A 25,413-nucleotide genomic window follows, 5' to 3' on the forward strand; every position below is an offset into this window, starting at 1 on the left:
GTCAGGCAAAATTTAGAAAAAGCAAAATTAAATTTTATTCTTCATGCAGGTAGGGTTACTTCGACAGAAATTGGACAGTCTGGAAAAATGTAATTTAGCAATGACTCAGAATTATGAAGGACAACTACAAAGCCTAAAGGCTCAAGTAAGAAAACTTATTATAATTTAATATCACACATTTTGATACATTTTTGACCTGTAGAGTTGTGTTAATTTTAAACTAATTGTTTTTAGTATAAACAAATGTCTTGTATTTTAATTATAAGTTTGGTCATGTCTTTCTCTGTTTTATATGCATTGATTTTGTCTCTTACTAGATTGTTGTCTTGCTATATTTTCTGTACCTCTGTTAGCACAGTACTAGACAAATGGCTTTCTATTTCTCAAGAGACTTGTTGACGAAATAAATGATAATTAGCTCACAAAAAATAATTTTGTGAGCAACAACAAAAAACAATTTTTTGTGGTTATTACTATCTAATAAAGATGTTCTCAATTTTGTGATAATTTAAAATATGGAAGTTTGCTATTATGAAATAGATAATTGAAATAATAAAACTGGTCTTTATTACCTTGTTACTGGTAGGACTGTTTCTTACATGATAGTGCTTCTGCATAGGTATTGAGAAGGATACAGATTTCTTTTTCACTTATCCCTGTATCTTCACACAAAGAAGGCACACAAAATGCCTTCTTTACCACAGATAACACGTAGGGTAGTAATCATTTGAGTATGTCAAATGTAGTAGATGCTATATCTTTGCTTAACTTAGTGAATGAATCAATGGGAAATATGGTTTGATTATGAAATTTTACTTTATAACCAACTTTTTTTGGAGTACAAATATTTCACATATGATAATTTAATTAAAGGAGCCTAAAGTAGTTACTGAACCTTTTTAAATACCTTTTAGGGAGGTAATTAAGCCATTAAGATTGAAATATGAAACATTTGATGCCACTTAACAGATGATTTTACAAGACTAGTTCTTAGTCTACCTAGATGTTTTTGCCTATAGTTCAAGTAACTGCCACTATATGGTAGCTTAAGTTATAAAAGTATATATATGGTTTTTGCTAGCTTAGACTCTGAGCATTTATCATGTAAGTCAACTCAACCTTTGTTTTTCTATGAAGATAAGGCTCTAAAACAACAACATAAACATTAAATCATTACATATTGGTCAATATAAATAAACAGATCACAATCTGTAGTAGGTTTGAAAACCATACAGAAATCTAGAAAGTTAGGTGCCATCTCTAAGTTGTATTTAACCAGTTCAGTCACTGCTTTCCAAATCTTTCATTTCTGTTTGGGTATGTTTTCCTCTTCTTAAAAAGTTCTTGGCTTTGTTTACAGGTGCCAAGCAGTCATTTAATATATGAATCTTTGCCATTTGATGCTTTGCAGTTCTATTTTATTATTTGGCTGATGGCTGGTTTTCAGTGCTAATCAAAAAATATCTTTATGGTAACTTCATAAAAATTTGTTCTGTGGAAAACACTGTGAGTTTAGGAAACGCTGTTTAAGCTAATGCTGGCCAAGTTAAGACTCCTCCCCTCCTGGAGATTAAGGGTACACATTAGCATATTACAGGCCATAAGAAGTCCTGCCTTAAACAAACTGATTTAGCCTTTCCAATCCATCATGTTCCAAAGATATTGGACAATGGAGCTCTTCTTTTTATGTATTTATTTATTTATTTAATTGAGACGGAGTCTTGCTCTGTCGCCAAGGCTGGAGTGTAGTGGCATGATCTCGGCTCACTGCAACCTCAGCCACCCTGGTTCAAGTGATTCTCGTGTCTCAGCCTCCAAATAGCTGGGACTACAGGTGCGCACCGCCACACCCAGCTAATTTATGTATTTTTATTGGAGATGGTGTTTCGCCTTGTTGGCCTGTCTGGTCTTGAACTCCTGACCTCAGATAATGCGCCCGCCTCGGCCTCCCAAAGTGCTGGGATTACAGGCGTGAGCCACCTTGCCCAGCCTCTTCTCTTTTTTTAAGCTAAAACCTTCTAATACCACTGTAAACAGGGATTTCATGGAATACACTGGGAATGCTACGTTATTGTTGAGAGCCACCTATTTTTGCTGCAGTTTTCTGCTTCTCTTTTTCTCTAGTTAAAAGAAAAAGAGGAAGAAAGGGAAGGAGAGCAAAAGAGAAGGAAGGAGGAAAGTAGGGGAAAAGAGAGAAAAAGAAAAGTACTATGTACTTGATTTGGTTTGCATAAAGCTAGTAATATGCTGTTTTTCTAAGCAGAAAATGGTATCTTGTGGCTAACATGCTTTTGTTGCTGCCAGCTCACTCTACAGCTTCCTCCTTTGAAATTTCTGGTTTATTTACAATTTCATTTTCCTGAAACATCTTAAGGATACACTTTACCACACTCTGCCTTGAATAACTTAACTCTGTCAAAGCTTCCTTTTAGAAATTGCTTTCCTTTTAAAAAGGAGTTATTTTTTTCCTTCTAACCATTATAAAACTATAAGTTTAAGTACATATATTTGAGGCTTTTGCTTCTGGAATAGATATACTCTTCCCTATCCTCCCACTAAATTGGACATCATTTATAAAACAACATAAGACTCTGAGAAATGGAGAGAAGAGACAGACTAGCTAAGGACCTTGGGACTCAAGAATGTCACAATAGTGAGTTCCCTAGGATTTGTTTTTGCCTCATATATCTCAGACTGAGTAACAGAAGCCGGCAAACCAGTTATGCCAATGGGTGCAAACAAACAAAAAGAGCCCCAAGGAAAGTCTGCTCTCTCCAGCCAAAAGACCAGAAGAGAGACAGCCTAGCAAGATAATACACTTTTAGATAACAACCTCTCTACTCCAGCCTAATAAAACAGAAAACAAACAAACAACAACAACAAAAAAAACTATAGCCCCACTGCCACCTACAAAGGCTTAGTGGAAAAACCTAGATTTCTGCCTTCACTAAGCTGTAACAAGGTAACCCTGGCCCTTTTTCCTGGGTAATGTCTGAGAAGACTGAGTGGAGAGCCAGGACTTTCATCCTCACTAGACATTAACAAGGCCGTCATCAACCCATCGTGACAGTGGAGAGCTTGGACTTCTATACCTACCTGGTGGTAAGGAGGCACCTCTCCCTGTCTACTCTCGGGTGGTATCATAGGAAGGCTGTTGAGGAGTCACCACTGCTTAGTGGTGACAAGTTCACCCACCCCCACTAATAGTATCACTGAAGGCCATGTGAGAAGAGTTACAAGGCACCCATGCCCATTCAATCAAAGTGTATTAGTGAAAGACTAGTGGGAAGCCTGAACTCCCACTTCCAATCAGCAGTAAGAAGGAGCACTTCCCACTGGACACCAACTGAAGCCAAGTGAAGACCTGGACATCCACTATCCCCTGGCAGTAATAAAGTGGCACTCCAACTTCCCTTCTAGAAATTGTCAGAGGAGGACTGCTAAAACACAACATTTGAATAAAATCCAGAGTCTCAAAATGCAATACACAAAAATGCCCAGGTATCAATAAAAATCATTCATTATAGAAAGAACCAAGAAGATCTCAACTTGAATAAGAAAAGACACTCAACAGATGCCAAGGCCAAGATGACACACATTAGAATTATCTGATTTTAAAGCAGCTGTTATAAAAATACTTCCATGAACTATTACAAATATGGCTTGAAATAAATGAAAAATTATAAAGCTTTAGCAAATAAATAATATAAAGAACCAATTAGAAATTTTATAACTGAAAAGTATAATAACCAAATTTAAAAACTCAATGGATGGACTTAAAAGCAGAATGAGGAGGACAGAGGGAAAAGAATCAGCTCGAAGATAATACAATAGAAATTATCCAATCTGAACAACAGAGAGAAAAAGTAAAAGAAAATGAACCTTGGGGACAGGTAGTATGATAACAAGCAATTTAAAATTTATATCATCAGAGAACCCAAAAGGAGAGGAGAAAGATGGGGAGGGTGAAAAAGCATTGAAAGAAATAATAGCTGAAAAGTTACAAAACTTAGCAAAAAAAAAAAAAAATGTAAACCTACAGATTGAAAAGCTGAGTGAACTTCAAACAGGATAAATCAAAAGACAGCCATGTTAAGACACATCATAGTCAAAGTTCTGAAAACCAAAAGACAAAGAAAAAAATCTTGGAAGCAGCAAGAGAGAAATGACACCTTACCTATAGGGGAAACCAATTCTGATGATGGTGGCTTTCTCTCTGGAAACAATGGAGGCTTTCAAGTGCTGAAAGAACAGAGCTTTCAACCCAGAATTCTATGTCTGGCAAAAATACCCTTCAGGAATGAAGGGGAAATTAAAACATTCTCAAACGAAGTAAAACTAAAAGGATTTGTTGCTGGCAGACCTACCCTAAAAGAACAGCTAAAGGAAGTTCTCTTACCAGAAAAGAAATGATAAAGAAGCAATCTTAAGACATCAGCGAAGAAGTAAAAACACCAAAAAGAGTAAAAAACATGGGTGGAAATGCAATAGATTTTCCTTATCCTCTTGTATTTTCTAAATTTTTTGATAGCAAAAAATTATAACCATGTCTAATATGGTTTTCAGTATATGTACAGGAAACACTAAGATAATTGTGTTATAAATGGAACAGAGTAAAAGAACATAAAGGAAAGTAAGATTTTTACACTTGAACTGGAAAGATGTCAAAAACCAATAGACTGTGATAAATTATGTAAATATAGTGTAATACCTACAGCAACCACTAAAAAAGATCTACAAAGAGATATACTCAAAAACACTATAGATAAAATGGATTCTAAAATAATGCTCATGTAATTCCCAAGAAGACAAGAAAGTGAAAATAGAGAAACCAAAAGCTAGAGAACAAACAGGAACAAAAAAAGGCTTAAGCTTTGACATATCAATAATTACATTAAATAGAAATGGTCTAAATACACCAACTGAAAGACAGAGATTGAAAATAAATTTAAAAATGACAAACTCACTTCAAATATAACTGTATAGGCAAGTTGAAACTAAAAAGATGGAGAAATATACCATGCAAATATTAATAGAAAGCAGAAGTGGTGCCAAGATAATTCAATAAAGAAAGTCTCTTCTACAAATGGTGCAGTGACAAGAGGATGTCCACATGCAAAGGAACTAAGTTGGACCCCTACCTTAAACCATAGACAAAAATTAACTCAAAATGGATCAAAGATCCAAATGTAAAACCTAAATCTAAAAAGCTCTTAGAAGAAAACATAGGAGTAAATCTTCATGACCTTGGATTAGGCAATCGTTTCTTAGATATGGCACCAAAAGCACAAGCAACAAAAAATTAGATAAATTTGGTGTCATTAAAATTTTATAAATTTTGTGCTTCAAAGGACACCATCAAGAAAGTGAAAAGACAGCCAGCAATGGGGAGAAAATATTTGTAAACCATATATTTGATAAGGGACTAGTATCGAGAATATATGAATAACTTACTAATTAATAATAAAAGGCAGATGACCAAATTTTAAAATGGATAAATATTTGAATAGATATTTCTCCAAAGCAGATATATGAATGGCCAATAAGCACATAAAAAATGCTAACATCATTAGTCATTAGGTTATGGAAACCAAAACCACAATATCCATTCACATCCACTAGGATGGTTATAATAAAAAAGAAAATAACAAGTGTTGGTGAGGATATGGAGACCTTGTAACCCAATGCATTGTGAATGGGAATGGAAAATGGTACAGCCATTTTGGAAGACAATTTTGCTGTTCATCAGAAAGTTAAAGTTACCATAAGATCCAACAATTCCACTCCTAGGTATATACCCAAGAGAAAGTAAAACATGTATCTACACAAAAACTTCTATGTAAGTGTTCACAGTAGCATTATTTATAATATCTCAAAGTGGAAACAACCCACATTTCTATCAGTTGATGAATGGATAAACAAAATGTAGTGTATTTATGCAATGGAATATTATTCAGGAGAATCTTATAGTAGGTGAATTATATCTCAATTTAAAATTATGAGGAAAAAAGCAGAAGTGGCTACTTTAATTAATCTGATAAAGTAGACACCATTGTTCATAGCATTATTTACAGTAGGCAAAAACTGGAAAAAATCAAAATGTCTCAATATATGAATCGTTAAACAAACTGATACATTTATACCATAGAATACTATTCAGCACTAAAAAGGAATCCACTACTGATTCATGCATGGCTTTCACATTAAGCTGAGTGAAAAAAATACAATCCCAAAAGGTAATGTGCTGTATGATTTCTTTTTATAACATTCTCAAAATTATAGAGATGGAAAACAAATTAGTGGTTTTCAGGGATTAGGGGTTGGGGGATGAGGGGACTAAGTGTGATTCTAAAGGGATAGCATGAAGATCTTTGTGGTGACAGAATAGTTCTATATCTTGATTGTGGTTGTGGTCAGATAAATCTGTATATGTGATAAAACAGCATAGAACTATATACATATATTGATCCAATTTCAATTTCCTAGGTTTGATGTACTGTGGTTCAATAAGATGTAAATATTGGGGGAAACTGGGTGAAGAGAACCTGAGACCTCAGTAATAACTTTGGAACTTCCTGTAAACCTATAATTATTTTAAAATAAAATGTGTAAACAAGACACATTTGAAAACACATACATGTGTTTAGAATTTACTATAGAAATATAGTATAGAAATATATAGTATATATATAGTATAGAAATATAGTATAGAAATATAATATAGAAATATAATATAGAAATATATTATAGAAATTTCCTCACAAATGTTCATAAACTATGCTACTTTGAATCTATTATTTGAAGGTAGAACAGGAAATGGAAAAAAAATACAATGTTATAAAAAGAATTATCAGTAAGAAAAATATTAGATCAATTTTGATATTAAAATTTATTTAAACCTATCCACATTAATAAGTGGTTTATGTTACTTATGTCTTTTAAATTAATAAATATTCTGTTTTCTTAAATAAGGTATAAGCTAGTTATTTTGTAGATTGAGTTGCTGGATTTAAAATTGTAAACACAAAATGGCACTAACTAAAAGTAAGAAAAAAACTTGTTTTTTAAAAAAATTGTGAGATTTGCTGCATATGATTAAAACAAAATTGAACAAACCATTTATCAAGTGAATCATTGTTTAACTGTGCAGTTAATGAAGTCTCGTGTTTACATGAAAGCTGCATTGTGTTCAGCTTCAATAATTTAGTTTTAATAACTGGTTCTGTCTTCACTAATTGAAACATTTAAGCTTTACTGCACTTTCTAATCATGACTTAAATTTTCAAAGAGGTACACAGGAAAAGAGATATAGTGAAATCAGGTTAGAAATAATTGGTAATAGTAAAATGTTAACATTTTCTGTGATTTACAGTTTTCCAAACTAACAAATAACTTTGAAAAACTGAGATTACATCAGATGAAACGAAACAAAGTTCCACGAAAAGAATTACCACACCTTAAAGAAGAAATACCCTCTGAACTGAGCAATTTGAACCAGAAATTAGAGGTGAGATATATTATCTTAATTTCTTCATGTGTATTAAAGATTGATTCCTATTGTTGTGGGCTATTTGTCTCTAGTGTCCACAATGGTGTCTTCAGTTGTGGTAATAAACACTATTACAAACTAACTTCTCACTGAATATATTTTCTTAGTGCACCTTCCCCTCAGGCACTTAGTGAATTAAAACATCACTTTGATGTATACATCTTTTCTATATATCAGCATTTTGGGAGATTAAAAAAAAAGAGCCAAAAAAGTCAAAAGAAACTGCAGCTGTTGAGTAAAATTGGACACCCCTGGGGTCAGTTAAAGTGAATATCTAATAAATCTTTTAATGGCCATTTAGCTATTAGGTACTTAAATCCCAGTGAAGCCTCATCACAGTTTTTAAAACAGGGCTTGAAGTTTCATGGTTTTTTTTCTTTAAAGGCATAGTGTCACTCCAATTCAATTGCCCCAAAGCACTCAGAATTTCTAAAATTTTGGTCTCTAAAAGAAATTCACTATGTCCTCATAACTACATATATCTACTATGTACCCACAAAAATTAAAAACAAAAAACATTAAAAATTCATTGTGTCTTTGATGCACTTATTGTTATCTTCTTCGTTTTCCAACCTTGGAAAAAACAAACCAGCTATTTTTCTTCCCTGTGTTCTTGAGCATTCCTCCTATAAGTCATGGAACAGCAGAAAGATTACACAATAAATTCCTATCATCTACTTTTACCTGGATTCTCAGTACTGCCCAATTATTATTTTTTAATTGACTTCAAGTTGACGCTTATGTTATCCCACTTAATTTCTTTCATTTTTCTCAAGCCCTAAACCCCAGCATCCCTCCCCTCGCCAGCACTTTTTCATCTTATTCTTTAATTAAAAAGTCCTTCTACTTTAAAATATCTTAAAGCGCAGAAAAAAATTAAATCCGGGATCACAGCCCTAAAATCGGCTTATTATAAGATCTTTGTAGGAAGTCCTAGATTTTAATCTTTAAAAGTCCAGCACATTTTACATGCTTCTGAATAATACATAGTTTTTAAAAAAAACAAACTTACCATTACTAAGTAAGTTGGCCCTCTAGGAAAATGCACTGTGTTGTACTCCCAGGCTCTTGCAGTGGTATAACCATACGGGCTTCAGAAATATCCTGATCTCATGGAAGATGCCGATAGATGTGCACTGTAATATACACGTGCTTTCACTGAAAATGAAGAGATTGAGTCACTAATTTTCCATTCGACTGACTTTTCATGGGCTTTTGTGGGAGAACTACATTAATAAAAATTTTTCAGACAAAAAAGAAGCCTTAAGTTAGTATCAAGTACTTTGTGTATGCACATTTTACATTTAGGAAACTAAATATTTACATTATATATATGTAATGAAATTATAGGGGAAATTAGTAGCAAAATGTTTTGACATGTTTGTACTTACACAAAAGTTTTTAAAGACTCTATGCAGATATACAGTTTAACTTGAAATAATTATAAAAACACTTCATGTACCTATTTTTACTTATAGCCATCTGATAAATTAATGTGTAAGAGATTGGCTCTTCCAGTTTTAGTCTGCAGGTAAACCTGTTTTACCTTTGAGGTATTTAATAGAAGTATAGTAATAGCAGTGTACCACATGTAGTAGTCGAAGAACGTGATCACTGATAACTGAAAACAGGCCTTGCCTGACTCATGTGTTTGCCCTGTGACCTTTAGGCAAGTTGTTTGCCTCACCAAGGTTCCATGTTGTCATCAGTAAATGGGGTTTAAAATACCTTATATGTAACATTGTTGTTATGGTGAAAAAACTTTAGATGCACACTGAAGCGTTTAGGGATGAAAACACACGAGGTCTAGAAGTCGCCTTAAAATATACCAACAAAAAGGGTGGAGAGATAGGAGAAGTAAAGATGGACTAAGTTGCTGGTAGTTAAACTGGGTGAAGGGTACATGGAGGTTTGTTTTACTCTCTATGTGTGAAAATCTTCATAATAAAAAGTTAAAACCGTTTTACAGGTGAAGGTCTCCAACGTATAGTAATCCCTAAAGACCATCTCCAATAATTATTAGAGAGCTTTTTAAAACATCTAATAATACAGCTATCAAGAGAAGCTAATTTTAATGACCCTGATCCACTCTCAACCTTAAAGATCCAGAAAAACTTTTCCAGCCATGAAGAACTTACTGTTGGAGGTCCAGGCAAGTCTACAGACCCTCTGAAGCCTATCGTGACAACTCCAGTCTCTATAAAAACCCTTATGAAGCTCTCTAGGTCCCTGCATGGTTCCATACTATTGCATATATTGCGCTGACTCACTAGTTGTGAAACCAGTACATCTGACAAGAATAAGGAAGCCAGGATTGTCATAAGCACCTGCTGATATGTTTGTGACACACATTTCTAGCTATTCTTGGCCGTGCTTCTACCTGTTGTAGTATTTATAAGAAGTTGAGGTTAATGCTTCTGCCTCTAAAACATCCTGGGGAATATTTATTTTCAAGATTATTTGAGGTTAATGGATAAGAAATGCTAAATATTTGTATTATCTAAAACATATGAACAGCTTAAGTCAATCTTGCCCAAATTTTGACTTCTAACTCCAAAGATTCCTTTTTAAATTAAAAGTAAACAGAAATTTTTTAAAATCTAGATTGCATTAATTTGAAATGTTAGCTATTTTCTACTAGAACCTAGTTTTATAAATTTGCCGTTATTGCTAAAGACCCTGTTTTTATGTACCTAATTTTTGTATGTTGAATATCAGAATCGAAGTCAATAACTTTAAATGGACTATCTCCATTTATCATAGTGAATATAGTCTGTGTATCATGAGCTACGGTTATATGTGGAGGGTCTTTCTATATTTCTTCTTCGACCTTAATATCATCACTTAATATCAGTTCACCCACCTTTCATTACCGTAAAAACTTCCTAATTTATAGCCTTCCTTCACTGATTGTTTAGGCACTTATGGATTTTAAAAACTAAAATTTCCTTAAATGTTCCTTAAAATTATTTCTGTATAGAAAATATGAAATGCCATGTTCTTCTCATTTTAACGAAATAAAGCTTTCATTCTCTAAATTAGCATTTATTTTCCAGCATTGCCAATCCAGTCATTTCAGCCATCTTCAAAACAATAGTAACCACTCTGACTATAATGAACTGTTCCAATTTGATATATTATGGGAAATAGCTAAGATAATCATAATATCCTCTGCATGGCTTTTATGTGTTAGCATTATTGTACTTAACATACTGACATATTGTAAAATGATTTGTTTGTGTGTACATTTCCCTACTTTATTATATATTCCTTGATTTTTTCTTTCAAAAAATTTTTTTAAATTATGAAATAGTTCCAGATTTTCTTCTTTCCACAGAACCTGGTGGATATTAACTGCTCAATAAATATTACTGAATTGAGGGTTGAAAACATCACTACATTCATGCCATGTTTCTATATGCAATAATATATAGCCATGAACTTAGTAGCTATAGAGTTTGTTTCCAACCATGTTGTTTTCTTTACAAAATTTTTTGAGAATGTTTAAATTCTAGGAAATGCTAATACAGTACCATGTTTTTGTTTGTACATTCATGTAATATAAGTGGCACCTGGCATTTTGTCAGGCACTGTGAATGGTACAAAAGTAATAAAGAGCCCTTACCCTCAAGTTGTTTAAAGCCTGGACAGAAAGATAGGATATAAATGGTCAGCCCTAGGCAAAATGGAGAAGCAGCGATATCTTCTTTGGCATCCCCAGAGCTATATCCTTTGCTCATGTTATTAAGATGTGAACAGGTAATCATGCTGTATAACTACACTATTTAAGCAAAAACTTGAAGAACTGATCCTGCTTTATCAACCTACTTCTACCATTTCTTTCCCAGGTATACCAATTGGTACTGCCTAAAGGAGGCCTGGCCATGGCCACAAGGGGCAGTCACTATCTTAGTTTGTTCAGGCTGCTGTAACTAAATACCATAGACTGGGTGGCTTAAACAACAGACATTTATTTTTCACAGTTCTGGAGGCTGGTAGTCCAAAATCAGAGTGCCTGTGTATTAATCCATTCTCACACTGCTATAATGAACTACCTGAGACTGGGTAATTTATGAAGAAAAGCAGTTTAATTGACTCACAGTTCCACAGGTTGTACAGGAGGCATGGTTGGGGAGGCCTTGGGAAACTTACAATCATGGCAGAAGGCAAAGGGGAAGCAAGGCATGTCTTCACGTGGCCAACAGGAGAGAAAGAGAGAGAGAAAAGGGGGAAGTGCTACACACTTTCCAACAACCAGATCTCATGAGAACTCTATCAAGAGACAGCACTAGGGAGATGGTGCTAAACTACTAGAAACTACCAGGCTGGGCGCAGTGGCTCACGCCTGTAATTCCAACACTTTGGGAGGCTGAGGCAGGTGGATCACGAGGTCAGGAGTTTGAGACCAGCCTGACCAACACGGTGAAATGCTGTCTCTACTAAAAATACAAAAAATTATCTGGCTGTAGTGGTGCGTGACTGTAATCCCAGCTACTTAGGAGGCTGAGACAGGAGAATCGCTTGAACCTGGGAGGTGGAGGTTGCAGTGAGCCAAGATCGTGCCACTGCACTCCAGCCTGAGCAACAGAGCGAGACTCCATCTCAAAAAAAAAAAAAAAAAGAAAAAAAAGAAACCACCCCCGTGCCCACCAGCCACCCCGCAACTCTCACACACACACTCGGGATCACAATTCAATGTGAGATTTGGATGGGGACACAGAGCCAAACCATATCCCCCAGCATAGTCAGATTCTGGTGAGGGCCCTTCTCCTGGTTCACAGATAGCTGTCTGCTCTTTGTATCCTCAGATGGCAGGGAGAAAGAAAGAGAGAGGAAACAAAATCTCTCATAGCTCTTCTAATAAGAGCACTCATCCCGTTCATGAGAGCTTCACTCTCATGACTTAATTACCTCCCAAAGGCCCCATTTCATAATGCTGTCACGTTGGGGTTTAGGCTTGACATATGCATTTGTTGTGGGGGACACAAACATTCAGTCCTTAATAGTCACTAAATAAATCCAAGCCCCACCCTCTAAAAAAACAAGAGAACAAATTTGGCAACTGAGCGAATGAAGGAAAAAATATTTCATGTCAAGAAATAGAAAGTAGTGGCTAATGCAAAAAAAAAGTTGTTTGAAATTCCCTTATTAGTAACAAGTATTTGTTATAAGAGAGACTTTTCACATTTTTAACAATAAGTGACAAATTCTGTATTTTCCTAGCAAAAATTAGAGACGGTAAAAAATCCAACATGAATGATTTGACACCTTTTCTTTTGTTTGTTTTCCCTAATAGGTAAAGAATGGATTTACTTTTTTTTTTCTCATAATGAAGGTGTACAAATGAAAGAAGCCTTATTCGCTGTACTTTAAAATGAATAACATTTTTCATACGTTTGTCTCCCCACTTTTTAAAAGGAATTTAGAGCAAAGTCAAGAGAATGGGACAAGCAAGAGATATTATATCAGACTCATCTGATTTCTTTAGATGCTCAACAAAAATTATTATCTGAGAAGTGTAATCAGTTTCAGGTAAGTTATCTAATACTATTCTCTAAATCAAAAGCAGAAGTTAAATATTGGTATCTTTACCATTCAGCATGTAATCTATTTACAAACAGACATGCCAATTAAGAAAAAATAACCAGAGTAGGTCAAAGGTGGGTACAGTCACAAGTGCATAGAATATCTGTTAATGGTGAATTTAGTCTACATGTCTCAAAGGATGGAGCTATTTAAAATTCCATTGTTATTGTGTCATTAAATAGCATATGTTTTCATATGCCCACAGGCAAGGCACTCAGAGAATTTAAGATTGCTTGCTTTTTTGTATTTCCCTGGCTACTTGTAAGATGGAGCATCTCCTCATATACTTTTTAGCCTTTCTCAGGTCTTTCTGTGAATTGCCAATTCATAAACTTTGCCCATTTTTCTTTTGTATTGTTTGCCCTTTTCTTATGGATGTGTAGACGTGTTTGTACACTAGGAATTATTAACTCTGTTACATGCACTGACAACTTTTCCCCTACAATCAAATTGTTTGTTTTTATTTATTTTTGGTTATAGACTTTTTTCAACCATTGTATAATTGAATTCATAATTTTCTTTTTACACCTTCTAGATTTTTTTTCTTGCTTAATATGGCTTTACTACCACTAACCTCCTTCTCTACTCTACATCTTTGCTCTGAGGTTATACAAATATATTTTCTCTTAATGCCATCTGAAATTGAAATTTTGAAACAAATACAAGACTGAATTACAAAGACCCAACTTTCATTATGTAGTAACATATTTAAAGATATTCCTACTAATTCTTTTCTATCATTCTTGAACTTCATGTAAGCTTAAATATGACATTCTTCATTTGACTTACACAGTTTTTATATTTTTCAGAAACAGGCACAAAGTTACCAAACTCAACTAAATGGTAAAAAACAGTGCTTAGACGACAGCAGCTCTGAAATTCCTCATTTGATATGTGACCCAGATCCCAATTGTGAAATCAATGAAAGCGATGAGTTCATTATTGAAAAACTGAAATCAGCTGTAAGTGAGATAGCACTAAGCAGGAATAAATTACAAGATGAAAATCAGAAGCTCTTGCAAGAACTGAAAATGTACCAAAGACAGTGCCAGGTGAAGATTAATTTTTCGTTTTTCAACTATATTGTCCATGACTTGTATAAATGGTAACTCAGCAGATACAGGGATTAGAATGGTAGTTTTCTATTATTAATATATGTGAAGATTCCATTCATATTTCCTCTTAGTAATTCGCACTTGATGCGTAGATTCAATAATCCCATAAGTATGTTACCACACTTAGAGTGCACTTTGGTTCTGCAGTGGCATAATAATAATGTATTACCAGTGCAATATAACAATGGTCACTTATGGACCTCTATGCCTTTAGCCATGTACTACCCTCTTCCCCCACTATTTTCTCTTACCCTGTGTTTCTTTGACTCAGAAGAATCCTGGATTAAAGATACAGGAAATCATGAAGTGTTCAACAATTTAGTAACCTCAGTGAGAGCTATGGAAGTGACTCCAGTGATTTATCACTGGTAATCTTATCAAAATCATTTATCAAACAGTAACCTAGAATTTATTTTTAGGTAACTTTCACATTGACATATATGATTGATGGTTTAACAAGCATTAATTTTTTTCTTAACTCAATAATGTTTTTTTCTTTTTTGTCTGTTTCTTGCAATCTTTAGGAAGGTTATACAGCATTCATCAAAATTGGTCATTACCAATTTCTTTACAAAATATGTATTTCTTATTCATTAGTACTTGAGACATTCTTTTATCTCCCATTTTAGGTTTTTTCTCCCACCTCCAAATATTCAGCCTCTTTCTATCACTTCCTCCATGAGAGTTGGCCCATATCTTTTCCTCACTCTATTCCCTCCTCTACCTAGCATACATGATTGAGGTAAGGTCACTGCCTGAGAACTTCCATTTCATTTCCTTGAGATATACCACCCCAAGATCTTTTGCCACTTAAACTCCCAGGGTCATTTCTTGGTCCTGAGCCAACTCCTCATTCCCCCACCCTGCCACATCATATTTGGGATTATATAGGGAGTTAGTCCTTTAACTTCTTTCTCTGCCAGCATCTACTGTTCTATGTTCCTCTTTCCCCATGTTTGGTAAGGGACAGAATACAAGGCTCCCAGTCTCTCCCATTCAGAGGCAATTCTAAGACATACATATTCCCCACCTCAAACTCCAGCTTTAAGGAGGGAGGTCTTATTCTAATACAAGTTAGAATACAGATGCAAACCAATAAAGAAAGCTAAACTACAAACACTAAATGCAGAGGAAGCCAGAAATTGTCTGGAAATAGCAAAGTTATTGATGGTGTTTTCTGTAGCTTCATTCTAATATAAATGAGGTTAGCACTCATTCATCTGCTCTAGAGAATGCCTAGGGGCTTCTAAGTGCTTAGCATCAGCCCACCTCCGACTGTCTGAGCTGTGTTTGCATGACTGCGGGTCATGCAGCGATGGGGTCTTTCCTTCTCAGAGGCTGCTGCCTTTTGCTTCCCTAAGTATATGATAACTGGTCATGCTTTCTATTTAAAGGCAACCTAAACTTACATTTTGCAGCTGTCTTTGTACTGCTGGAATCTGCATCAGAATCACATTCAGTAAATAAGAAAATTGTTGTTCTTGGTACTTCCCAAGTATTCTCCTCTAGGCTTTGGGTCATCCAGTGCCAACCAAAGCATTCTCTGCTTTGTCCCTTCTTCTTTTGGCAGGGGAATGGGTGGTGGTGGTGGTTGGTTACATGAATAAGTTCTTTACTGGTGACTCCTGAGATTTTGATGCACCCATCACCTGAACAGTGTACACTGTACCCAATTTGTAGTATTTTATCCCTCACCCCCCCACCACCCTTTCCCCTGAGTCCCCCAACATCATTCTTATGCCTTTGAAGCCTAATAGCTTAGCTCCTACTTATGAGTGAGAACATAAGTAGGAGCAATAACCAAATGATGTTTCGTTTTCCATTCCTGAGTTACTTCACTTAGAATAATGGTCTTTAATTCCATCCAGGTTGCTGCGAATGCCATTATTTTGTTTCTTTCTATGGCTGTGTAGTATTCCTATATATATATATATGCCACATTTTCTTTATCCACTCATTGATTGATAGGCATTTGGGCTGGTTCCGTATTTTTGCAATTGCAAATTGTGCTGCTATAAACATGCATGTGCAAGTATCTTTTTCATATAATGACTTCTTTTCCTCTAGGTAAATACCTAGTAGTTAGATTGCTGGATCAAATGGTAGATCTACTTTGAGTTCTTTAAGGAATCTCCACATTGTTTTCCATAGCGGTTATGCTAGTTTACATTCCCACCAGCAGGGTAAAAGTGTTACCTTTTCACCACAACCATACCAACATCTATTATTTTTTTGATTATGGCCATTCTTGCAGGAGTAAGATGGTATCGCATTGTGGTTTTCATTTGCATTTCTCTGATCATTAGTGACGTCGAGCATTTTTTCATATGTTTGTTAGCCATTTGTATATCTTCTTTTGAGAATTGTCATTCATGTCCTTAGCCCACTTTTTGATGGGATTGTTTGTTTTTTTCTTCCTGATTTGTTTGAGTTCCTTATCAATCCTGGATACTAGTCCTTTGTCAGATGCATAGTTTGAGAGGATTTTCTCCCACTCTGTGGGTTATGTGTTTACTGATTATTTATTTTGCTGTGTAGAAGCTCTTTAGTTTAATTAGGTCCCATCTATGTATCTTTGTTTTTGTTGCATTTGCTTTTGGGTTCTTGGTCATGAAGTCTTTGCCTATGCCAATGTCTAGAAGGGTTTTTCCAACATTATCTTCTAGAATCTTCATGGTTTCAGGTCTTAGATTTAAGTCTTTGATCCATCTTAAGTTGATTTTTGTATAAGGTGAGAGATAAGGATCCAGCTTCATTCTCCTCCATGTGGCTTGCCAATTATTCCAGCACCATTTGTTGAACAGGGTGTTCTTTCCAGACTTTATGTTTTTGTCTGCTTTGTCAAAGATCAGTTGGCTGTAAGTATTTGGGTTTATTTCCGTGTTCTCTATTGTGTTCCATTGGTTTCTATGCCTATTTTTATACCAGTACCATGCTGTTTTGGTGACTATGGCATTATAGCATAGGGTATTTGGTAATTTGATGCCTCCAGATTTGTTCTTTTTGCTTAGTCTTGCTTTAGCTATGCAGGCTCTTTTTTTGGTTCCATATGAATTCTAAGATTTTTTTTCTAATTCACTGAAGAATTATGGTGGTATTTTGATGGGAATTTCATTGAATTTGAAGATTGATTTTGGGAGTATGGTCATTTTCACAATATTGATTCTACCCATCCATGAGCATGGGATGTGTTTCCATTTGTTTGTGTCATCTGTGATTTTTTTCAGCTGTGTTTTGTAGTTTTCCTTGTAGAGGTCTTTCACCTCCTTGGGTAGGTATATTCCTAAGTATTTCTTTTTCTTTTTTTTTTTTTGCGCTATGGTAAAAGTGGTTGAGTCTTTATTTGATTTTCAGCTTGGTCACTGTTGGTGTATAGCAGTGCTATTGATTTGTGTACATTGATTTTGTATCCTGAAACTTTACTGAATTCATTTATCAGTTCTAGGAGCTTTTTGGATGAATCTTTAGAGTTTTCTAGGTATATGATCATGTCATCAGTCAACAGAGATAGTTTGACTTCTTTTTTACTGATTTGGATGCCCTCTTTTTCTTTCTCTTGTCTGATTGCTCTGGCTAGGACATGTTCCATGTGCTGATAAAGAGAATATATATTTGCAGTTGTTGCATAGACTGTAAATATCTGTTAGCTCCATTTGTTCTAGGGTATCATTTAAGTCCATTGTTTCTTGGTTGACTTTCTGTCTTGATGACCTGTCTAGTGCTGTCAGTGGAGTATTGAAGTCCCCCACTATTACTGTGTTGCTGACTATCTCATTTCTTAGGTCTAGTGGTAATTGTTTTATAAATTTGGGAGCTCCAGTGTTAGGTGCATATATGTTTAGGATTGTGATATTTTCCTGTTGGACTAGTCCTTTTATCATTATATAATGTCCCTCTTTGCCTTTGTTAACTGTTGTTGCTTTAAAATCTGTTTTATCTGATGTAAGAATAGCTGCTCCTGCTTCCTTTTGGTGTCCATTTGCGTGGAATATCTTTGTCTGCCCCTTTACTTTAAGTTTGTGTGAGTCCTTATGTGTCAGGTGAGTCTCTTGAAGACAGTAGGTACTTGGTTGGTGAATTCTTATCCATTCTGCCATTCTGTATCTTTTAAGTGGAGCATTTAGGCCATTTACATTCAATGTTAGTATTTGGAAGTGAGGTACTATTATATTCATCATGCTAGTTGTTGCCTGAATACTTATTTTTTTCATTGCATTATGGTTTTATAGGTCCTGTGAGATGTATGCTTCAAGGAGGTTCTATATTGGTATATTTTCAGGATTTCTTTCAAGATTTAGAGTGCCTTTTAATGTTGGCTTGGTAGTGGTGAATTCTCTCAGCATTTGTTTGTCTGAAAAAGACTGTATCTTTCCTTCATTTATGAAGCTTAGTTTCACTGGATACAAAATTCTTAGCTGATAATTTTTTCATTTAAGGAGGCTAAAGATAGGATCCCAATCCCTTTTAGCTTGTAGGATTTCTGCTCAGAAATCTGCTGTTAATCTGATAGGTTTTTTTTTAATAGGTTACCTGATGCTTTTGCCTCACAGCTGTTAAGATTCTTTCCTTTATCTTGACTTTAGATCACCTGAGGACTATGTGCCTAGGCAATGATCTTTTTGTGATGAATTTCCCAGGTGTTCTTTGAGCTTCTTGTATTTGGATGTCTAGATCTCTAGCAAGGCCAGGGAAGTTTTCCTCAATTATTCCCTCAAATATGCTTTCCAAACATTTAGATTTCTCTTCTTCCTCAGGAACACTAATTTTTCTTAGGTTTGGTTGCTTAACATGATCCCAAACTTCTTGGAGGCTTTGTTCATTTTTTTAAATTCTTTTTTGTCTTTGTCAGATTGGGTTAATTTGAAAGCCTTGTTTTCAAGCTCTGAAGTTCTTTCTCCTGCTTGTCCAATTCTATTACTGAGACTTTCCAGTGTATTTTTGAATTTCTCTAAGTGTGTCCTTCATTTCCAGAAGTTGTGATTGTTTTTTTATTTATGCTGTTTCTCTTTTTTGATTTCTTAAAGTTGGTATTCACCTTTCTCTGGTGCCTCCTTTAGTAGGTTAATAATTGACCTTCCGAATTCATTTTCTGGCAATTCAGAGATTTCTTCTTGTTTTGGATCCATTGCTGGTGAGCTAGTGTGATCTTTCGGGGTTGTTGAAGAACCTTATTTTGTCATATTACCAGAATTGTTTTTCTGGTTCCTTCTCATTTGGGTAGACTATGTCAGATGGAAGATCTGGGGCTCAGGGGCTGTTGTTCAGACTCTTTTGTCCCATGGGGTGCTCCCTTGATGTGGTGCTCTCCCACTTTCCCTAAGGATGGATTCTCTTGGCCCTCCTGGCATGTTCCTACAGTAGTTCTTGGAGCAAAAGTTCATGATGTGTCTCTCCAGACACTGCTGTGTCTGTCCAAGTGGGAGCTGCAAGTTAGTCCTGCCTCCCATCTGCCATTTTTCCCTGCTTTGTCTCTTCTTTAAGTCTTTTTGGATTTGATCCATACAAATCAATGTTCTGCTCAGGCTTATTTTGCTCTGTTCTATTTAGTTGCCTGAAACATATTTCACTAGTAGGCCCAGTTATCAAGTCTGGTTCTACCCTTCAGTGAGGTTCGCCTTCTTCACTAACATCAGATCCTTTTAATATCCCCAAAAATACTTCTATTTGGGCCTATTTACAGGATCCGAGAGCATCCTCTTTTTCAGGCTGAGAGTCAGCTCTTGTTTTTGGCTCACTTGTGGGATAGAAGTGGCTACTTTTACACCTGTATTCTTTGGGGAAAAAAAGATCCTCTGTACCTCTTTCTTGGCAGTATGACTGACTCTCTCTATAATGCTTTCCTTGATGAACTCCACCTTTCTCCTCCTCAACTTTATTGTTTATATTTTTCCAGGAAGTAGAATGGAAAATCTTGTTAAAAGAAAAAATGCTGCAAACAGGGAAAGACTGTACATTGAGGAACATTATTATAACATTCCTAGCTAGGATCACCATCTCTACTCTCCCTCCAAATAAAAGCCTTAAGCCTATGCTTCTCACACTTATCACAATGACACACTCCTGGTGGCAAGGAGAGGGAGAGTGCATGCAACTTGGGAGTCAATGTGTAGCAGGAAGTAAGAAGAATCAAACCAGCTGCTGGCCAAGCTTGCCCTATCATTTACTGATATCATTTAATTAACTTACTCTTCTGACCCAAGTTCAACAGGATGTAACTTACCACACTTCTTCCCTACTCCTCAAAGATTTCTACAAACTTTTAGGGGCTTACATGAACACCTGAGAAGGCTCTGTGGGTTGCCTCGGCTAAGGAAAGTCCATGTTGCCTATTTTGATTTTTTCTTATGGTATTTATATATTAATGTACTTAATAATTTATTAATGTTCCTGAATATAACTAACAAAATTAAAATCCAGCTACTCATAGAAGTCAATATAATTGTGAAGTCTTTTTACTTATACTAAAGGTTGCAAAACAGCAGTACTCATTGCCTAATTTTTATGACTTTCATTTAAATTAGTGGCTCTATACTGGGGTGATTTTTCCTCCCACGTGATATTTGGCAATGCCTGGATACATTTTTGGTTACCACGACAAGGAAAGGAGTGTGACCAGCATCTAGTGGGTAGAGGCCAGAGATGCTGTTAAACACCCTACAGTGCACAAGACAACCCTACAACAGAGAATTGCCCAGTCCCAAATGTCAATAGCGCTAAAATTGATCAACCCTTTTTTAAATTTTGAAGCAAGTCATTTTTCTCAAATTCTTCACTAGTAATTCTCTAACTTCATTTTGTGATGTCTTCCGTAGCTAATAACAACTACCTGTGTGGCTTGCATTTGTAACTCACATTATATTTTTAGTGGATAGCACTTGATTGAGAAATTTCATCCTGCTCTGTTTTTTTGGGTTTTGTTTTGTTTTGTTTTGTTTGGTTTTGTTTTGTTTTGTTTTTGAGACGGAGTCTGGCTCTGTCGCCCAGGCTGGAGTGCAGTGGTGCAGTCTCGGCTCACTGCAAGCTCTGCCTCCCAGGTTCACGCCATTCTCCTGCCTCAGCCTTCCTAGTAGCTGGGACTACAGGCGCCTGCCACCATGCCCAGCTATTTTTTTTTTTTTTTTTTTTTTTTTTTTGTATTTTTAGTAGAGACAGGGTTTCACTGTGTTAGGCAGGATGATCTCGATCTCCTGACCTTGTGATCTGCCCGCCTTGGCCTCCCAAAGTGCTGAGATTACAGGCGTGAGCCACCGCGCCCAGCCAGCTAATAACAACTTTTAATGTGACTGATATTTATACTGATTTCTATGAGGAAGTTTACCAATATTATTTTTTTACAAGTATTTGTTCATTTAAAAAAAATTTAGTTATCCTTGGATCTAGGACTATTATTAAATTTGAACTAAGAATCCGCATTTTATGTTTTACAAAAGAATCACATGTATTAAAAATCAAACCAAATTATTCTGGACCATGTTTTATGAAAAACAAAATCTGTTGTAGAACTAATGAAAAGATTTTGAAAAGTAATTTGGTTCAAAAACTTTAAGGTGTCTAAAAGATTTCTACTCTCGGGAAAACACTAAGTATTTTTCATCCATTTAGGAAAAAATCCTGAATATATTGCATTAATTTACCTTTTCCTCTGTTTCATTTCCAAATCTTACTCATGTTTCATTCTTTTCTTTAGGATAAATCTAAATGAAAATATATCAATTATTTATATTTGATAGTTGATTTGAAGGTTTAGAATCACTGCTCCTCTCAAACCATTAGGCAAATCTCTAACTAAACAGATGGGCTTTAAACATGTTTTACAAAATTTATATTTTACCAAATGGGAATAATTAGAGGTAACTGATACTATAACCAATATATGTATTTGGAAAGAAGTTTCTCTTCCCTTTTCACAAAACTGTCATGACAGTGTTCCACATCATACACATAAATGCAAAAAGACAACCATTTACATCTGAATTACTATCATTTCTTGTATGTAAAATTCTTTTTGTTTATGGCACACTTTAATGCCACATGCATCTCAATTTTCACATGAATCACATCTCATTTGTCTTTCCACAACCTTGAAATGTGTCAGTATGCTTATTAATTTCATTGCATATATTTATTCATTATGCTACACTCTACATGTTTTTTAAATGTGCAATATTTTTCATGGGAAGTTAATGACAAAAATAGATTGCTCTGCATTTTTCTAACATCTATGACAGAAAAGTTAACCTTTTTTGTTTGCTTGTTAATGTGTCATTAAGGTGCTAGAGCAACATTGTCCAGTAGTAATATAATGTAAGCCACAAATATAATTTAAATTTTCCTACTAGCCGAATTAAAAGAAGTCAAGAAAAATGAGTGAAACTAACATATCATAACAATATATTTTATTCAACCCACTATATATCCAAAATATTATCATTCTAAATTGTAATCAACATATAAAAAAGTTATTGAGGTTTTTACGTTTTTTCATACTAAGTCTTCAAAATCTGGTGTGTATTTTATGCTTCCAACATATCTCATATTACATGCTAAGTATTCATCTAAAGTACCTGATCTGTGTTTAGATCCCATACAATTTTACAGTTGATTTACATACTTAAGTTGTTCCAAACAAACTTGAAAATGTTCCAGTAACTGAGTCAAGTACCAAAGAATCATTTTCCTCAATATTTGCACCCACATTCACAAATAATTGATTTGACTTTCATGCAGAAGCATACTAATTTTAAAACATCTCAGTTAAATCAATTCACTCATTCTTGTGTTAATTTAGTATTAATCTTGAATTCAAGGTCAAAAAACAATTTTAGATTTATCAATATCAAGAAAGCTTTCAAATTTTTCTTGTACTTTTGCAGCCAATTTACATGCTGTTATTTATAAGTAAAATACTTTGCATATTCATTCACATGTCAAATCATTATTACTCATTTGTATTATGAAAAGTTTGAATTTTAACATATATGTTTGTACCTGTGTAGTTAGGTCATGAATAAGCTTTTTTCCTCTCAATGATGTCTCCAAATTTCACTCTTACAGATATTATTTTCTAATAACAGTAAACAAATATATTCTATTATTAACATATTTTACAGAGTTTCAGCTAACTCTAGCCTGTGGCAACACTGTATTTTATAGGCCTAAGGTTAGAGCTTTTTGTGGACTCCCCTTCCCCAAGTGAAAGCAGATGCACTTTTCTACATGCAACTTCATATTTGATTGCTCCCTAGTGGCAAATTTGCAAACCAGGGAGCCCACATAGTGCTTCTTCAACTGGGCAAAGTTATGGGAGACATTCACATTGTCAGTTTGTATTTCTGATTGGTAATCTATTGTTTTGCATTTCTTTTATTATTGAAATGTTTAATCTTGCCTGAAAAATCTCCACTGTTCAAAACGGAGGCTTTATCCAAACAAGTCTTTATCCAAAAAAGTCTATTAAGTCACCAATTTGAATCTTTTTATATTTATTTCCAAGGTGGCCAGGAAGTTCTGGGGCTAAAGTAATGCTACTATGCCCCTCACTGAACACAGGCCTCCTGGAAAACAGCATATATTTAAGGCTTGGTAAAAATAAATTATCTGGGAACTCATTATATCCTATATCTTCTATACAATTATTCTTCTAGGCTTTGTGAACTTCTGTATAAGAATTAATAAGAAAGCATATGTCCACATAAGAGCTTATACATTAATTTTCATAACAGCATTATTCATAATAATCAAAAAGCAGAAACAACCCAAATATCCATCAACTGATGAATAGATAAACAAAATGTGGTATATCCACATAGTGGAACATTATTCAGCCATAAACAGGAATCAACCACTGATAGATGCTACAACATGGATGAACCTTGAAAGCATTTTGCTACATTAAAGAAGCCAGTCACAAAAGGCCACATAGTATATGATACCATTCATATGAAACATCTTGAATAGGCAATTCCATAGAGATAGAATGTAGATTAGTGGTTGCCAGGAGCTGGAGGAAGGGGAAAATGGGGAGTGACTGTTAATGAGTATGAGGTTTCCTTTGGGGATGATGAAAATGCTCTGGAATAAAGTAGTGGTGATGTTCAACTTTGTGACTAAATTAAAAACTGCTGGATTGTACACTTTAAATGGGCGAATTTATGGTATGTGGATTATATTTCAATGAATATTATTAATAATTCAATAATATTGATTATATTTCAATGAATATTAAGCATATCTATATATTAAGAATTATTGAACAAATGACTTTTTTAAAATATAGCGTTTTCTATAGCCTTTACTAGCAGAGAAGACCCTTGCCCTTAGAACCTCCCATCCTGTCTTTACCAATACACTAGAGGTCTATTTAACTTATTTTGAGTGGAAGGAATTATTTTTTCATCCTGAATGTTCTAACTGGACTAGGAGTCAAAAGATCTGGATTTTCCTCTTCCAAAATCTGGTAGTTATGAGTTGTGTAACTTTGGATCGAGTCTGGCATTCAATTTCCTCATCTGTAAAAATGGCAATGGATTTAATGACATAAGTCAGACATTTTTTAAAGACATTAATTTCCTTGTATAATTGTGTGGAAGGGACCTGATGATATTAAAAGACTCTTCCATTCCTCTCTCGTAGAGAACAGCCAAGTACTGCTGCAGAAAATCACCCAACAGGCCATGGTCCCCAACCTCAAATGGGCACTCAACACTGCCCAGCAATCCAGCATTTTTTCTCCAAGTAGCTAATTCTTTCATTCCCATTGTAAGCCATTTAAACTCTTCACCACTCTCAAAAATCACTCCTATACCCTGCACTTCTCCTTCTACTGTTAGAACATGATGTTACTTTTTAATTCACAGAGAAAACAGAAGCCAAGAGATAGCCAGTCTCTTAATATCCCCTTAGCTAAATGCATAAACTTGTCTGCATTCCATCTTCCTTCCTTCCTGTTACAGAGAGGAGGGCCTTACTTTTGCTTTAGGCAATTCTCCCAGTGTGCTTTGAGGGTCATCCTATCCACCTTCTTAGGAACCTGACACCACTCCCTTTACCTCTACTCTCTTCTAATGGGTCCTTGCCAACAACTGCTAACCTAGTTCAAGCTTCTCTTATTAACAAAATAAAACACTGAACCCAGAGGATTGCTGGTATTTCCAGTTACTGACT

General features: G+C 35.1%; 2 protein-coding genes across 8 annotated transcripts in view; one reads left to right on the forward strand and one right to left on the reverse strand.

Moving 5' to 3' along the window:
• The window catches only part of SLC36A4 (solute carrier family 36 member 4), a 344,024-nt gene that overhangs the window by 223,231 nt on the left and 95,380 nt on the right, over positions 1-25,413 (reverse strand). For both annotated transcript variants that reach the window (XM_054524923.2, XM_054524922.2), the window contains one exon: positions 8,562-8,707. The gene's annotated coding sequence lies outside the window, so the exon portion shown is untranslated. The remainder of the gene's footprint in view (positions 1-8,561; positions 8,708-25,413) is intronic.
• DEUP1 (deuterosome assembly protein 1) overlaps positions 1-25,413 on the forward strand; it is an 89,839-nt gene that overhangs the window by 30,070 nt on the left and 34,356 nt on the right. For all 6 annotated transcript variants that reach the window (XM_063711325.1, XM_054524915.2, XM_002822351.5 and 3 more), the window contains exons 4-7: positions 50-145; positions 7,373-7,507; positions 12,968-13,081; positions 13,945-14,187. In XM_063711325.1, the coding sequence (XP_063567395.1) occupies positions 50-145; positions 7,373-7,507; positions 12,968-13,081; positions 13,945-14,187 (588 nt within the window). The remainder of the gene's footprint in view (positions 1-49; positions 146-7,372; positions 7,508-12,967; positions 13,082-13,944; positions 14,188-25,413) is intronic.

The sequence above is a fragment of the Pongo abelii genome, chromosome 9, assembly GCF_028885655.2.
Source record: "Pongo abelii isolate AG06213 chromosome 9, NHGRI_mPonAbe1-v2.0_pri, whole genome shotgun sequence".
Taxonomy (NCBI): Eukaryota; Metazoa; Chordata; class Mammalia; order Primates; family Hominidae; genus Pongo; species Pongo abelii.